At 36.5% G+C, this 16,569-nt stretch overlaps 4 protein-coding genes across 5 annotated transcripts; 1 reads left to right on the forward strand and 3 right to left on the reverse strand.

The window, feature by feature from the left end:
* Window positions 1-3,536: 3,536 nt before the first annotated feature.
* LOC129806846 (40S ribosomal protein S3a) lies at window positions 3,537-4,532 on the reverse strand. The gene is made up of 2 exons (XM_055855644.1): window positions 4,138-4,532; window positions 3,537-4,063 (listed from the first exon to the last, which is right to left on the reverse strand). Exons 1-2 carry the CDS (start codon window positions 4,476-4,478, stop codon window positions 3,601-3,603), a joined length of 804 nt encoding a protein of 267 aa, XP_055711619.1. The 5' UTR covers window positions 4,479-4,532; the 3' UTR covers window positions 3,537-3,600.
* Window positions 4,533-4,701: 169 nt separating this feature from the next.
* On the reverse strand, window positions 4,702-5,281 carry LOC129801476 (mitochondrial import inner membrane translocase subunit TIM14). The gene is made up of 2 exons (XM_055846615.1): window positions 5,264-5,281; window positions 4,702-5,055 (listed from the first exon to the last, which is right to left on the reverse strand). The coding sequence occupies exons 1-2, from the start codon at window positions 5,279-5,281 to the stop codon at window positions 4,702-4,704; spliced, it is 372 nt and encodes a 123-aa protein (XP_055702590.1).
* Window positions 5,048-7,214, forward strand: LOC129806839 (protein arginine N-methyltransferase 1). Its single transcript, XM_055855631.1, has 3 exons — window positions 5,048-5,685; window positions 5,748-5,874; window positions 5,935-7,214. Exons 1-3 carry the CDS (start codon window positions 5,431-5,433, stop codon window positions 7,128-7,130), a joined length of 1,578 nt encoding a protein of 525 aa, XP_055711606.1. The 5' UTR covers window positions 5,048-5,430; the 3' UTR covers window positions 7,131-7,214.
* On the reverse strand, window positions 7,139-16,517 carry LOC129806824 (zinc finger protein 271-like). Of its 2 annotated transcripts, none has more exons than XM_055855619.1 (6): window positions 16,278-16,517; window positions 15,590-16,218; window positions 14,630-15,526; window positions 12,262-12,415; window positions 12,036-12,168; window positions 7,139-11,972 (listed from the first exon to the last, which is right to left on the reverse strand). In XM_055855619.1, the coding sequence occupies exons 1-6, from the start codon at window positions 16,425-16,427 to the stop codon at window positions 11,356-11,358; spliced, it is 2,580 nt and encodes an 859-aa protein (XP_055711594.1). In that variant the 5' UTR covers window positions 16,428-16,517; the 3' UTR covers window positions 7,139-11,355. The 2 variants fall into 2 exon arrangements, with proteins under 2 accessions (XP_055711594.1, XP_055711587.1); XM_055855612.1 differs by having other exon boundaries at window positions 14,630-15,529.
* Between the last annotated feature and the right edge of the window lie 52 nt (window positions 16,518-16,569).

Raw genomic sequence — 16,569 nt, forward strand, 5'->3', positions numbered from 1 at the left:
GCTAGAGTTTCCAATGCGGTATCGCGAAATTTCATTTCATTTATTGTCATCTCTCTCATATCTATCTGATTACAAATTTTTTACAAACGTTTAGCTTAAGTAGTGGGCCAGGCCATAATATCCATAAGGGTCGAAATCCCGGGATTTCGACCCTTTTTAGAATCGAGATTAATCCCGGGAACGATGCATTGAGAAAACGAGATTTCGGGATCCTGAAATTTCTAAATACAGTAGACTCTAAATTCGAAAAATGTTTGTTGACATTTTTAAAGTTTGATTTTGATTATCAAATGAAGCAAATATCCGTAAATTTGTAGTCTGTAGTGGTTTGCTTAGTTTTGAAGTAACTGCATTATTAAGGAGGTTTCATAAAATTTACGATGTATGAGTATGTAAACGATGTAAACCAATATGTGCATGTAGATGAAGAAAAAATCGTTGCATTTCAAAAAGTTTGTCGCCCGAATTTCTCTCTAATTCGTGTGACATTTTGATCCCAAATGCCCGAATTTGAGATTCTACTTCTACTGTATTGCAATCCCGAGATTTTCGGGGTCCATGGACTTGCTAGTTTTTGGGGTCCCATGTTTTTTGGCATTTCGGGATTTTCGGGATCCCGGGTTTTTCATGATCCCGGAATTTTCAGGGTAAAGAGATTTTTAGGACTAATGAAATACTTAAATACCAGGATCCCGAAATTTAAAAAATCCCGAGATTTTGGAACTCCTAATACCAGCTTCGGTATTTAAGTCCCCGAATAAAACTTTTTTTGTAAAGAATGATGCAGAATATTTGAAGGAAACGTGGTCAATAAGTCAATTTATCATGTCCAACGAGCACAGTCAGGTGAAAAAACCAGCATTTTCAGCATTTTTTTGCTGAGTAGATCAGCAAAGTAGATCGGTAAAGCAGAGAAAGAGAACGAAATGTAAAAGAAACTAAAACAGTTTTAACTTATACTTTTACAATTCGTCAAATAAACCGACATTTCTTAAGATTTTTCAATATCTTTTCGATCCCAGGTGGTTATTTTACTTATTTTGCACTATACTAAATATTTCCATGGTCTTACAGCCCTATCGTCCGATTTTGGTATTAAATTTTATGATACTACATCAGTTCGTAAAATCTTTATAAGTAATTTCGCTGCTTTTTTGCCTACACGGTATATAGACTATTCAGCCGGGTAATTCATGGCTAGCTGTCTACACATATGAGCATTTTTTAAAAAAATTCTTTAAAAAAATTTTTAAAAAATAAAAATGGGTCGGTTTTTTTTACAAAATTGCTTACATACTAGGCAAATTTCTGTAAAAAATCCATTTTTTTACAAAAATTTTCACTAGTGTAGAGCCGATTCTTTTTAAAAACCTTTTTAGGGTTATTTTTTAAAGAATTTTTTTAAAAAATGCTCATAGTGTGTAGACAGCCTTTAGTTATCATACCCTGAAGCTGATGTTGCTTAGGATATCGATTTTGATTAGTTTGAAAGGCTAGCTAACAGTTTAGACCTCGCCGAACGCGATTTTTTCGCCCAAATACTATAATAAATGGTAAAAAACCGTGACTTGATTCCGGATTTGATAGTCCTACCACTGGATCACGTCTAGATACGTAGTCTGATCTCTGTTATATGACTTACGTCATATTGTGCAGCCGTTTTGTTGGACAAAAATCCGTTATTGAAACACTTTTTCATTAAGAGAGTATTTTATCAAAATATACCATTACTTAAGTTGTAAGTGAAAAAAATCCGGAAGTGTTCATGGAAAATGCATTAAAAACAGCCGGAAGTCATTATATTAAATTACTTTTTACGTAAATAGTTCATAAAATAAAATCTTAGAACAAAAAGTAGCGTTTGGGTACAAGTGACAAAATTGTACCAATGCATCCTTTCTTTTAAAAGGCTCTACAAAAATATTAGTCCTTCTCCTAAAAAATTCTAATAAGGCACAATTTGTAGCTTTATAATAAAGCTCTCTAAAAAAAAGTTTCAGTTAAAATATATATTAGATCTTGAGATATTAAATCGTTTATAGAGGATTTTGAAACATTGGTACAATTTTGTCCGGCACTGTATGTTTGGACAATAGGTGGGTCTATGTCTATGGACTATATTGAGCTGGGACTTTATTAAAAAAAAAAATGCTATTTTTCGCATATTTCTGAAGGAAAACGGACCTAAGACCCATAATTATTTTTAATCCGCAATGTTTTTGTCTTAAGATACATTACGTTAAAACCGAACCCTTTAGACATATGTATATGAAAAATAGCGTTTTTAATGTAGCCTCACCTTCCCCTAAATGGAAAATAATTCAATTTATTTTCATCTCGTTTTGTTTTTTTTTTGCCTCCCATTCCCTTTCCATGCGTCCATTGCCGTCTTAGTGTTGATTCCAGCCTCTTACAACTAAACAATGGAAATGTTCCTTCGCATGCTGTACGTTTATTTATAATTGCTTTGGGAATATCGCCAGACAGAATTAAGAGAGGAAGAAAAATCTCTTTCGAGCCAAAGGGTGTATGGAAATTAGTACCACTTTTACATTCCATAAAAAAATATTTATTTTATCTTTCATTTCTTTGCGTCAATTACAATATTTTGGTCTCAACTCATTTAGTGAGATCAAAAATTAAAAAGTTCGCGGCCAGGCTCGCCCTTTTCCGCCGCTTCTAAAACCTAGCAACGCCGCTGAAAATTTTTGGCGGAGGACTCTCTCAAAAATTGCCACTACCTGAAAGACGCAAACGGAAGAATTTTTAGCGAAATTACCTCTTGACAGGTGAAATGTGAAGAATTTTGCAAAAATCTGCATCAGGAGTACGAAGTCAACACATTTTGCTTCAGAGACGAAAAATTAAACATCATCGCAGAGAATTGCAAAAAGAAATCCAAGGAAATTGAAGAAACTCACCTGAGACGATTGAGACAAGTCGGTTCCCCCTTCAATTCCAAGAACTCATCACCTGGGAAAAAAAGAAATCAATATTTTTTGGTCAATTTCCAGTTTTTTTTCTTAAATTCTTCATTTGCAGGATAAGGATTATTCAGTGGATTAAATTGGAATAACATATTTCATTTCATGTATGTATCATCGAGCTGGGTTTATGTTATGGATCATCATTTTAATATTTTATTAAAGATTTAAATAGAATTGAAAAAATACCTTTTTGAGCTTTTAGGCGCGCCTTTTTGAGATCTGTGAATAAAGTAGAACAAAAATTTCTTTTTGAGTTTTTAGGAATCTATTTTAACAAAATTGATGATTTTTTTTAAAGAAAAATCAGTCGGGAAATATTTCAAGCTATTTTCATTTATGTTTCAAAGTGAGCTGAGTTAAAAAATCATCATTTTAATTGAACTTTAAAAAAAGGAAAAAATTAAACTTTCACTTACATTTCGTAGAAGGAAATTGTCCTGAAACTTTTTGGAATGTTAAACTGAAAAGAAAAACAAATTAGTTCAAAAGAGCATTTGCATATTTACCTCGTGGTTAGGGAATGAAGAGAAGAAGAAAAAGCTCTGTGAATATCTGTCTCAAGCCTTTTTTTTTTATTTCGCCCCAAATTCAACACAATTTGCTGTGTTTCAGTTTAGACAGAAGCCTGAACTGGTGGCTCATATCCTTCGGGCCTGTCGACCTTGGAGCCCTCAGCTACGGCTCCCTCAGTCCCCTTGCCACCTCCATCTCCATGGAGTTCCAGCAACTTCGAGAGATCGAAGCGTGTCTTCTTCAGCACCTTCACCTTGCGAATGTAGACATCGTGGAGCGGATAGATGCCCTGGCAGGACTTCTCGATGTCCTTGGCGATGGAGTCCGGGAGTAGTTTGTTGACCACCTCCTTGAGGTCACAGCTAGCCACATCGCGTGTGATAATGTCACACATCTTCTTCCTAATGGCTTTCACTTGAGAATGCTGGGCATAGCATGTTTTGCGCTGCGACAGGGAATCCTTGGATGTGAAGCCAATGCAGAACACACGGAGGACATATCCATCAGTTGTTCTAACATCAATATTGGCCTCAATCAGTGTTTGCCACTTCTTAACCATGGATCTGTTGTTTTCCGGAAGAGAGAAAGTACCTTTAGTGAGGTTATGTCTGACAACAAAAACATTATTTTCTTTTACCTCAGTTTGTCTGTTGTGAGGTCCATTCCGTGGAAATTGGTGAGGACATTGTTACCCTGAACCTCCTCGGCGATCAGCCTGAACTTGCGGTAAGAGCGTTCGGCATCATTGTCGTTCTGCAAATCAGCCAAAGACACTTCGAACACGCGGTTCTTGAGGCCCTCGGAGGCAATACGAGTGCCCTGTGTGCGGTTTACAAGGGTTTTCCCGATGTTCCGCGTAGCAAACATATTGGGAGCCTTCACATCGTACCAATCTTTGCGCGAAAAAGGATCAATAACCTTCTTCTTCGATCCCTTTTTGCCACCTTTTGAAATTGCTTTACTTTTACCGACCGCCATGATTACGTCGAGATGTTGGAAAAGACCGGAAATCAACTTGACATTTCCCTTGACAGCCAACACGCCATTTTTATCCCAAATTCACCACACTGACTTATCCAAAATCTCCGATATTATATCCCGATATATCGAATCTGAAGAAAAAACAAAAACATTTTGAGAAAATTTTCCCTATTGGAAAATTATAATTTATTTACCGCAATCTATCTATTTACATCCCTTTCTACTTATTTGTTTTGTCTAAGAGGTCCTTTGCCTCATTGATTTTAGCCGCAATATACGGAGAACCCCCTCGATCTGGATGATTTAGCAACATAATCCGTTTGTGAGCATCGGATATTTTATTTTTTGACGCCGTTGGACTCACTCCAAGTATAAGAGAGGCTTCTCTCTTGGACATTTTTGGCTCAAAACCCCCTTTGTAGTACTTTGCATTTGCCAGGGATTCTGCATCAAGTTTCGGTAGGGATTTCAATGCTTCACTCATTTTTTGACTCATATTCGGCACTCTTCTGAGTATGTATCGACCAGTATAGCCCACAGCAGCAATTCCAATCCCAGTTAGAATTAGGGAAGCCTGAAAGGACGGTGAAGGGTAAAATTAAAATAAAAATTCATCAGATTGGTAAGTAGGCAACTCACCATTTTTAAGGTTAGTTCCTAAAGACACCAAATAATTTGTTGCAGCACAGCTATTTATGGAAAATCCCTCTTAAAACAGATACTTTTCTTATAAAACTGCATTTAGATTAATGTTTTTTAGAGCAATTTTACTATTTTCTTACGCAAAAACGTAAATTCATCGTGTTACGAGATTTTATCCAAACTGCCAGGAAGATTGTCAATTGTCAAAAATTATTATCCAAAAGCCGCAAAAACACGTGAACACGCGTGGTACATTTTGTAAACAAACCGAGTTTTTCGTGGAAATCTAATTTGTAAATTGTGTATAATGTCGCAAATTGATGAAAATATGGATGTACAGTGTAATAGTGATCCTATTGATGGTAATTGTTCAGAAAATGATGAAGAATTATCGGATGAATGGGAAGAAATGGAGGAAGGTGATGAGTCTGCAAAGTGTTTATTTTGCGAAAAATCATTTAAAATCTTTGAGGAAGCATTTGATCATCTAAAAATTGGTCACAAATTGAGTGTTGTTGATCTCCAGGAGAAATATTCAATGGATCAATATTTATATATCAAGGTATAGAGCGGAATATTCTTGAAAGGCAAGAACATTTTGTGATGAAACTTTTTTTTATTCAGATGATTAATTTCATCTTGGGAGAAAAGCCTTGTCCTGAAGATATTGTCTCTTCGGACAAATGTTTGTGGTCAGACGATAGATTTTTACGTCCAGTGGAGGACGAGAGGCAGAATTGGCTGACTTTCGGTAAGTGTAAAGAGTTCTTTGCCTTTATTTAAGGACTGCATCCCATTAGAGAATTTTCAGACTTTGAGGATTACATCGAGGAAATTGGCAGGAAAAAGTTGAAAGAATCCTCTGCCCTGGACGACGAAATCGTCTCATTACCGCTCCATGAATTTCGAGGCTTACAAAATGCTTTGAAAATGTCTCTAAAACGCAATCAGGAACTTGAAGATGCCAACAAACAACTCCAGGAAATTGTCGAAAATCTCCGGAAAAGTGCCATCGAAACCCTCGTGGAAGACGATCAAGAGCCTAAAACTAAACCTGTTAGGGATGATGAGTCATATTTCACATCATACTCTCACTATGGCATCCACCAGGAGATGCTCTGCGATGAAGTCCGGACATTGGGATATAGGGATGCAATTGAGAAGAATAGGCCTTCAATTGAGGGCAAAATCGTGATGGATTTAGGTTGTGGCACAGGAATCCTATCCATGTTTTCAGCCAAAGCTGGAGCTAAAAGTGTAGTATCTGTGGATCAATCAGATATTCTCTATCAGGCAATGGATATTGCCAGGAGAAATGGTTTTGAGAATATCAAATTCCTCAAAGGACGAATTGAGGAAGTGACTCTGCCGCATGAAAAAGTGGATGTAATTGTGTCTGAATGGATGGGATATTTGCTTCTGTTTGAGGGAATGCTGGACAGTGTTATATATGCAAGGGATCGATACCTCAATCCCAATGGAATTCTCCTGCCCAATCGCTGCACCATCAGCCTCGTGGGATCCGGCGATGTTGAACGCTACCGGGAAAGAATAGGCTTTTGGGAGAATGTCTATGGCTTTGATATGTCCTCCATGAAGGATGATGTCCTCAGGGAAGCTAGCGTTGAAGTCTGCCAGCAGGATATGATCATCACCGAGTCCAATACAATCATAGACCTCAATCTCATGACCGTAGACACCTCATGCTACTCCTTTTCCTACAATTTCAACCTCAGAGTTCTCCGAACCGGTTCCCTGACTTCCCTCGTTGGCTACTTCGACACCTATTTCGATTTACCCAATGTTCCTGTGCACTTCTCCACAGGACCCCATGTTGAGCCAACACACTGGAAACAGGTGGTATTCTTCCTGCCCAAGCCACTGCCCGTTTCCCCAGGTGACACAATCTCTGGCACATTCGATTGCCAAAAGAATCCCCAAGATACAAGATCACTCCTCATCACAATCCATCTTCAGGACGAAGTGCTCAAGTACAATTTCATGTGAGTCATCGGTTTTCTTTTCTTTCTAAAATAGATTTGTGATGCTCTTTTATTTCAATATTATACACAATTTCTATGATACATTCAATTTGGAGTTTTTTTTCTTTACTGTTGTTCTGTGACACATTAACATAGGATTTCTATGTTGACATAGTGCTGTCCTCTCTTATAACCAACGAAGAAATTATTTTTAGGTTATGTTTGGCATAACCTCAAGAAAAAAACAACTAGAAGAAAACATAACCTTTAATTGTTGTAGAAAAAAAATCAATCACCGACGATGCAAAATTTATAATATTAAATAAGAAGTGATTGGTGAAGTATTCAATTTTTATAAAATGTTTAAACACAATTTTAATTAAACTTTGTAAACGAGGTACAGTAGACTCTCACTCAATCGGCTCTTTTTCAATCGGGCGAAAAATTTTTGTTGACAATTTTCACATTTGATTATGAAGCCAATTCGCTCAAATTCGCTGTAGTTCTTCCTATTTTATGGTGATTCTTTATAATTGAGGGCTTTTTGTGGAATTTACAAAGGCTTTGACGGCCAAATCTATCGATAAACCGATGATATTTTGCCCCAAATGCCCAATTAAGAGAGAGACTACTGTATTCGCAGATAGTGTGATTCTTCGAAAGTATCTCGAGGTTAAAAGGCAACTATTTACAGTTATCACAGTAAAAAGTTGTCAGGGATTACAAGTCTCGTCTTTTCCCTAGGGAAAACTCCAGCTGTGGGTGCTCTATGAATATACAATTGTGTGGAATTTTTTATTTCTTATTTCAAATAATGCTTCTATTGATATTTTTAGGTTGACTGGCATAACCTCACATTTTCGCATAACCCTTTAAAAATGAGTGGATTTATTCTTATTGATGAATTTTAAATATTTTTCGAAATTTAGTCAATTTAGTTCGACGAATAAGATGAATTGAAAGAGACTTTGTAAGAATTCCGGAAGGGCAAGGAACTATGAGAATCAAGGTAGCCGAAATATTATTACCCAATGTTATGTTTATATTTTTATTTATTTTTAAAATATATTAAGATTCTAGAAAGTTCCAAGCAACACTCCTTAAAAAAGAAGTAACTAAAAAAATTAATTTTCTTTAAAAATATTACATTTCAAACTTAAGACTTTAGTGCTTGCATGCAACTATGCCGAATTTTGGTACAGTTATTTTAATTGTAAAAATTGTTATATGCAACGGGCCTCAGAAAAAAAGTAAAGATTAAAGTGGTGGACTAAGAGTAGAATTCACAATTTTACAAAGGAAATAAAAAAAAACAAAATCGTCAAATCGGAAATTCTTGTTTTTTTTGGCATAAACTTACATGCTCTAAAAAATACTTTTAAAAGTTTTTATCATGATTCAACTAGAAGATTCAAGATTCAACTGGCCTTAATTCATTTTAATCGGTTCATAAGTTGTTTTTTCGATAAAATTGTAATCGCATTTTGGATGATCACGTCGATCACGTCAAATGGATCAGTAGATAGACTAGTATGTCTATGACTATGAGGTCTCGTTCAGATTCAAAGCTAAGCAGCAGTAGCAAAATACATAGTGTGCAAATTAGCAATAAAAGTGAACCGCAGAAAAATAATAGACGAATAAAAAAAAATTAAAAAAAAAATCCTTTGAAGACATGTAAATGGTATAGGAAATGCCTATGTTTCGTACGATCCCAAGCTTGACTAAATTTTTTATACGTTTCTCAATAAATGTGATTCATCGCACACATATTTTAAAAACTAGGGGGAAGTGCTTAGTTTTCAGGGGTATCTATTATCTTTGGATCATAGAAAGCATGTGCACTTTCCCCTACAGCCCTATATACTTCAGTCGATTAAATATTCACTGTTACACTGATCCAAACACACGCATCGAGATGGGCTGCTGTGATCTTTATTATCACTGCAACTGGGAGCATACAGTGAAGCTGTGATATGAAGCAGCTACCAGTATCGGGGGATAAGGTAGAGTAGAAGCGGAGAAGCATAATGAATCCGATTGTGGCCTCGATGCATCGATAATTCGAAATGGAGAACTGATTCTTGTTAAAATCTTATCTCTCCCCGCCATTTCTTTAAAATCGTAAAAATAAGAAGTGAAGAAAACACGTTTCAAGGTTTTGCATGTCCGCCTGTGTGCTTGCAAATCCACTCGGTGCTCCTTCGTTTTCGTGTCTGTATTTTCGAAAATGTATCGAATCTGGTTTACTGATATTTTATAATACATTCTTAAACAGCTTATCTATCGATTCAGGCAATAAAAATCGATTTATTTTTGATAATTGAAGCTTCCCCCTAATTTAAGACTACTATTTCAGTTTCATCAAACCTGAATAAATCAGTATTTGGTAACTTTGTATAAAGAATTTAACGTAAAAAAAGAAATTCCAATAATAAGAACATAAATCTGAAGCTCCAAGGCGGATGATAATAAAACAATTTTTTCTTTTTTTCAATAAAAATATGTTACCTTATTGAACCTAATTCTCTTGTCTCAACAATGTGAACGTGCGCGATGATGAACGAGACCAAAAAAGTGTTTTCTTCTTACGATGACAACTTTTTTTTTCCTGGCGAATACCGGAGATATTCTTAATTCCTTTCGTTTTGGAAATGTGTTTCTTGAAAATTAATTTAAGTTTGAAAATCCAGGTTATAGAGAAAATTATGAGATCACAGAGTTTAAATTTTATTTTACAACTAGCTTAAACATCATAAAGATAAATGTAGTCATCGATTCTGCATTCTTTGTTGAGAAATCAGAGAAATTAATATATTTAAACCATTAGGTATAGGGTAAATTTAGCTAATTCAAAACTTGCTCCAAATGAAAATTTTTCTATACTCCAAATGGAAACGCCCGGAAATATGATTAATTTGGAGAAATTTTCTTATTGTTTTAGATGGGAAAGGAGAAAAGACCAGGAATGAGAACAAATCCTGCACTTAAAAGCAACTCAACAAGGTTTTGGAAGCCTTTCGTCGCGGTTTCACTTACACAGTTTGTCTCCAATTAGAAAATTTCCCTTGTCTCCATTTCGATTAATTTGTTTCCAATAGAAGCACTTTGCACTTGTGTGTTTTTCTTGTATTTATGAAGTTTTCAAATTATATTGAAAGAATTTTCACTAAACAGTAACATTCTAGAAGAGTCAAGGAGCAATTTGAACTTAGTGTTGAATATTCTGTCAAAGAATTACCCTATTGTCAAATCTATAAGAATATTTTTTTTCACTTAGAACTTTCTCTTTCATGTTAAATTCCTAAATCAAAAATGCATTTGGATGCAAAATCTAACTGTGTTATCACACTTGCACATTAAAATTTTAATATGATTCACATTAATTGTCGCTGGTGAGAGTCAAAATGTGTAATTTGTGTGTTTGAATCATTTTATATTCAAAATTTGATCTATTTATTGATAAAAAGGTAGACTTGGCCCGCAAAATTTGATATAAATTGATTTATAGCATTAATGCGAAAAATTAATGCGATTTTCTCTTTAATTTTTTAATGTGAAAAATATTTATGCTTTAGGTAAATTTAAACTTATTTTTGCAGGCCAAGTCCACTTCTTTATCAATAAATAGAAAAACTCCAAATATTAAATGACACAAAGACACAAATAACATATTTGGACGCTCACAAGCGACAATTAATGTGAAGCACATTAAAATTTAAATGTGCAAGTGTGATAACGCCGTAAGGGAATTTGCAAATATAATTCATGTGTTTTGAGGTTATATTTGACATAACCTGAAATTCCTGATGCTTAACCTCTTTGTGTTTTAAAGAAATAAGAGAACGGCGCCAAATATTTCAACTTCTATTTATAATTAAATTTAGTGAATTTTTACTATGATAAAATCCTATGTTAATGTGTTTTCACCAACACAATCTTTTCTTCTTGAGTTATTGAGCTTTCAAAAGATTGGCTTAATATCTACAACTGTCTCTTAAATTTAATGACAATATACTCTTAACAACAAGGCTGCTTGGAAAGTTTTTCTGAAGCAATCCTTCAACTGCCCTTTGGATTTTTTGAGTGTCTCATTCATGATACTCAGCCTACTTAGCGCAGTAAATCTCAAAAATGTGAGATTCATTTTTTTTGTGACACTCAAGAAATATCCCTAATTAAAAAAAAATATGAGGTGATAAATACCTGTTACCGAAGCCCTCTTCACTTTTTCTTTATTAAAGCAACCCTCAGTTGTATCCCTGTTGATCCTGTGGTTGCTGCTGCGATGTTTGTTGCTGCATCTGATAGTGAGGCATTGAGAGTAGCGAAGTGACTTCGAAACTAGAAAATATCTGGCCATTTGTGCCATATCCTGCCGAATTGACCTGTATCCTTGCTATAGCAGGATTTAGGGGACTACTGGCTCGATTTTGGATATTTTGTGTCAGGCTACTGACCGGAATGACAATAGGATTGCTGGTCACTTTCTCTGTCTTGATATTAGCCAAAGTTGTGGCCTGAGTTGCAGGTGAGATGATAAGAGTTGTAGGTTGTTGCTGTTGCTGCTGTTGCGGTTGCTGTTGCTGAGGATTTGGCGGAATACCAATACGATTGACACGATTAGCATTTGTATAACGATTTGGATTATTGACACTGATGCTGGAAAAGGGAGTGGGTTGATTGACCTCCTCATAGTGTCCCTGCATCCGTCTATGAGCTGCCAGAGCAGTACCCTGAATAAAACGATCACCACAAATACCACAAACATAGGGCTTATCACCCGTATGCCTCCTGATGTGTAGGGTCAGATCATTGGATTGGGTGAATGCTCGATCGCAGTATGTACACTTGTACGGACGAACTCCTATTCAGTACAATTTCGTAAATCAATAATTTTGCAGATTTTCACGGCATAATCCCAACTTACCAGTGTGAATTCGCATGTGACGAACGAGTTTGTTAGATCGCGAAAATCCTTTTCCACAAATTGTGCACAGGCAAGGCTTTTCACCCGTATGCGTCCGGCGATGACATTGAAGATCCGAAGACCTTGGGAAACCCTTGATTTCAAATCACAACGATAGATTTATTAACTTGGAATTAAAGCTCAAGAGATCATTAAAATTATGCAAATTGCGTTTAAAAATCTTTACCTTATCACACAAATCGCATCGATAGGGCTTTTCGCCTGTATGTCTTCTCATGTGAACGATGAGATTTGACGAATTGGAGAAACTTCGTCCACAGTACACGCACAAGTGTTTATCTGTATCTTCCTTGATGTCTTTGTGGACCCTCATATGAGACCTAAAGGCAATAATAAATTGCAGTCTATTCATTTTATACAAAATTAATTAGCATCCCAAATTCACGTAATGCACTAACTCTCGTAAATTTGATGTTATGCCCTAAATCGCCTGTATCTCAAGTCAGAGAGGTAATTCATGAGCGTAAAGGTGCCAAATTTTACTGCTCAAACTCCTCAAAGGAAGCAGTATATATTATAAAATCTCACGATTTTGAGTTATATATATTTCGATTTCGACTCCTTACCTCCTTTGGAAATCTGGGGTGAAATGATAACTCTTCGACACTATGGAATCGATACTATCGATAAATCTATATCTGTTAGATTAAGTGAATATCTACTTTTTACGGATAGTTGGGCCATTCATTGCAACATTCTTAAAAGAATGAGGCTGTTGATAAATATTCATATTAGATAGAATAAGTGCAGCTATCTTTTAAAGTTTTAAGAATCGACAGTCGATAGTATCGAAAATAAGTTATCATGTTATCCCTGAATTTTCGAGTTTTTCGACGTCACACTGTTTTTTCGTCGGTTCGGTCCGTTTATATATTGCCACCTCTACAGGCCAAACGGTTAGAGATAGAGCCTTTGGAACTTCGGGAGAATTTCGGAAACCCCACAGAGACGACCCTGGAATTATTAACATGCCCTTCATTTCCCCCCATCCCTCCCTTTCCACACCAAAACCTTTTCAGGATTTTTCGAAACTGCGTTGTGCGTTCTTCAGCTAAGATCCTTCACAATCTCAGCTTCTGTGGTCCGAGATGAAATGCGACCTCGTTAGATCGGTCTCAAAAATTTGCATGTGTATATGTTTTGATTCTAATAGCTCACGCGAATATCATACCCGCCAAAAACCGATTTTGTGGCCGTACAGCCGATTCTACGTAATACAAACGCGCCTGGCGAGAGAATGTAAAGAGATATCGACAAGCGGTTTTCGGCAGAGGTTAAATATCGGGTGGACGACATTAGAAGATGATATCAGATTCGCCCGTTCCTCCACCCTCAAGCCATTTTGCAACAGGTCCCGGTCAAAATCCCGAACGCCAAAATCCCGAATTCTTAAAAGTGTCACAGCTACTCCCACGATTGTACCCGCGCTTGCTGGAGGCAAAGGGAAATCTTCTGTATCTTAGGAAATTATCCTAAACATTTTCCTCCATATAATTTCATCCCTTTCAGGATTTTGAACATTTGGGATTTTGGATTTCAGAATTTTGGCTTTCGGGATTTTGACTGCCACCGTTTGGAACACCCCTAATTTTGTTTTCTCAATAATTCATCTCTATAGCATGGATCGGTCTCAAATTTTAGTATGTTATAGCTAGGCCTAAAAGCTGTTAATTAGAAAAAAATTTAAGCCCCTACACAACTCCCCTAACCCGAGCTAGAAGGGGTCAAAAATTTTATTTAAAAATGGCCACAACTCTGGTTTTTTAATTGTCAGGATTTGACAACAAAAATAGTGATTTGGAAATTCCTCATTATATGCTACAACTAAGTATTTGAACATCCCATTTTCATTCGATTTAATCGAAGGTTCGATTAATGGATAAATCGATTTTTGAAAATTCATTGTCTAATGTCTCAAAAGTTCCAATTTCAATTTTGATGAGCCTAAGGGCCCAAATAGACTCAGTCTCATCCTCGAGAATATTTAGCCTGTAAAACTTGGCAATGAAGGATAAGGTAAGGCAAATTTATAAAAAGGAACTGTAATTGATGTTCCTAAGCCCTCAGTGTATGAAAATTTAGGATAAATTTTTACTGACAAATTTTACAGGCTAAATATTCTCGAATAAATTATTTTTCTTTATTGGGAAATAAAAATTAAAAGCCTTTTCTTAAATTATTGATCTTAAAACAAAAAAAATCATGTTATCAGAACACAAAGTCATAGTTCCAGAGTTTCGTTGTATTTCTTTTGATATTGATATATTGAAAAAGATTCTTGTGCATGAAAAAAAGATTAAAATCAATTTGAAAAATTGCTAAAGCTTTTAAGATCAACAGACTTTTATCGGATTGACGATAGGAGCGCTCTAATCGCATTTTTTTTATATTTTCCGTTGTTCGGAAATCCGAATATTTTCTGTAATCCGGAGGTAATTATTTTTACATCGCGAAAACTGATCATTATTTTTTTGCATCGCCAAACTTTTTTTCCACGTACGACACTTGTTTATTAAATCAACACAATCACTTACCTAAGATTGTCCTTTCGATTGAATTTCTTCTGACAAACTGTGCACTCAAATTTCTTCTCTGACGGCATGTGGATCTTCACGTGGCGATCAAGATGCTCCTGCCTGTAGAAGGCTTTGCTGCAGATCGAACAGGAAAAGCATTTCTCTCTGGGTTTCTCCTTCACTCCTCTCTCCCGGCGTGCTTTTGTGGCCAGTTGCCTGTTGGCATGAACATTTTGATGATGCTTCTCGTGACTTGTCTCCCACATGAATTTGATTTTGCAGATGCGACAGAAGTACATCTTCTCCTTGTTCAGGCACTGCAGCCGCGAATGCTTGGCCAGGAGATCGTCATTGGGAAAGACCTTGGAGCATTGGAGGCACTTTGCCGTGAAATCTGACTCAATATGATCGAGTTTCATGTGCGCCAAAATCTTGTAGAGACGATCAAAAACTTGCTGACAAGCTGAACATTGATAGTGCTTCCGGTTGAAGTCTATAATGCCCTCAGTGTCCGATTCTGCGGTATCTGAGTCTGATAATTCGAATTCATGACCATTGCTATTGGTAATCTGATAGAATCTTGTGGAATTGCCAGTGCAAATTTCATTCATCACGTAATTTACTAAACTCTCATTGGTCTCCATGTCCGGCATGATTTTTGTATTATCAAATAAATAGCACTTTGTCGTGAGATTGATGTCCTCAAAGGAATCCAGACATTTGTGTTTGTCCAGATGATTGCGCAGCAGGGATATTTTATTGAATGTCACATCGCAGATACGACAGAGAGCCACCTTTCCTTCCACTGAATATTCCTGTATCGTCTCGTAGATTTTGTTTTGTTTATCTTCGAGATTTTTCAGGTTGGATAGTTGATTCCGGATCTCGAGATCCTTCAGAGAAGGCCGGCCTCGTCTTCTAGAGAAAAAAAAGTAAATTAATCTATGAAAAAAAATCCTGTAAAAAATTTCTTCTTACTTTTGCTTCTTGTGCGTCAGTACATGAGTCTTCAAGTCATCAGCGTTTTTGAATTTCTTTTCACACTGAGAACATGCATTCTCATCTTCTTGGTCCTCTTCATCGCCCTCCTGTTCAGTCACTTGCTTCTTCATCTGAGCCTTCAGCCTGAATTTTGCCCTGCACATCCGGCATTGCTTCATTTTGTGTCGAACATGATTGCCTTCAATGTGCTCCTTTAGAATTTTTATATCTTGCACTTCCTCTTCACACAGATGGCACTCAACTTGATCTCTGTTTTTCTCCTTGGGTGGCTCCTTCTCAGGTGTCACCTCAATGTCCGGCTTGAGGTCTTCCTCCTCACACTGCAGATATTCAACTACTTCATCACCATCTTGAACACCTGCATCCATGTCCACGTCAAAGGGCACATCTGGCTCAATAGACAGTGAAAATTCGACATTTTGAAAGTCCTGATCCGTCTTAATGTCCAAGAGGGTGGCTTTGAATTTGTCAGGAAACTTCTCAATCATGTACGCCCTCAGAGACAAGTCATTCTCTTCTGTGCGTTTCCGGAAGGCATAGGCACTCTGTACTTGTACCTTACACAAACCACAAACCTGATTGGGCATACCGTCATCTTCATGAACCTGCAAAGGCATCCAAACTTACAAAATACCCTCGAAATCACAGAGAATTGACCACATACCTCAATCTTTGCGCATTCCATAATTATCTCATTGAATGTTTTCCCATTTTCATCTCCAAATATCGACCGTACGTCATCGTCCTCCTTGAGACAGAGCCTGCAGAGCTTCTCCAGGTTGTACTCAGGTACCATTTCACCCACCACATCCATCTGTGGAAGTGGCTAAACACACGAAAAACACGAAAATATCTTGCCACAAACAAATCCACTAAAAAACAAAATGGCACGCCATCTTTAATTGTTTTGACATTAAATTATCCAGAATGTTGGATAACAGCGTAGTGGTGAATAT

The sequence above is a fragment of the Phlebotomus papatasi genome, chromosome 1 (genome assembly GCF_024763615.1).
Source record: "Phlebotomus papatasi isolate M1 chromosome 1, Ppap_2.1, whole genome shotgun sequence".
In the NCBI taxonomy this organism is placed as follows: domain Eukaryota; kingdom Metazoa; phylum Arthropoda; class Insecta; order Diptera; family Psychodidae; genus Phlebotomus; species Phlebotomus papatasi.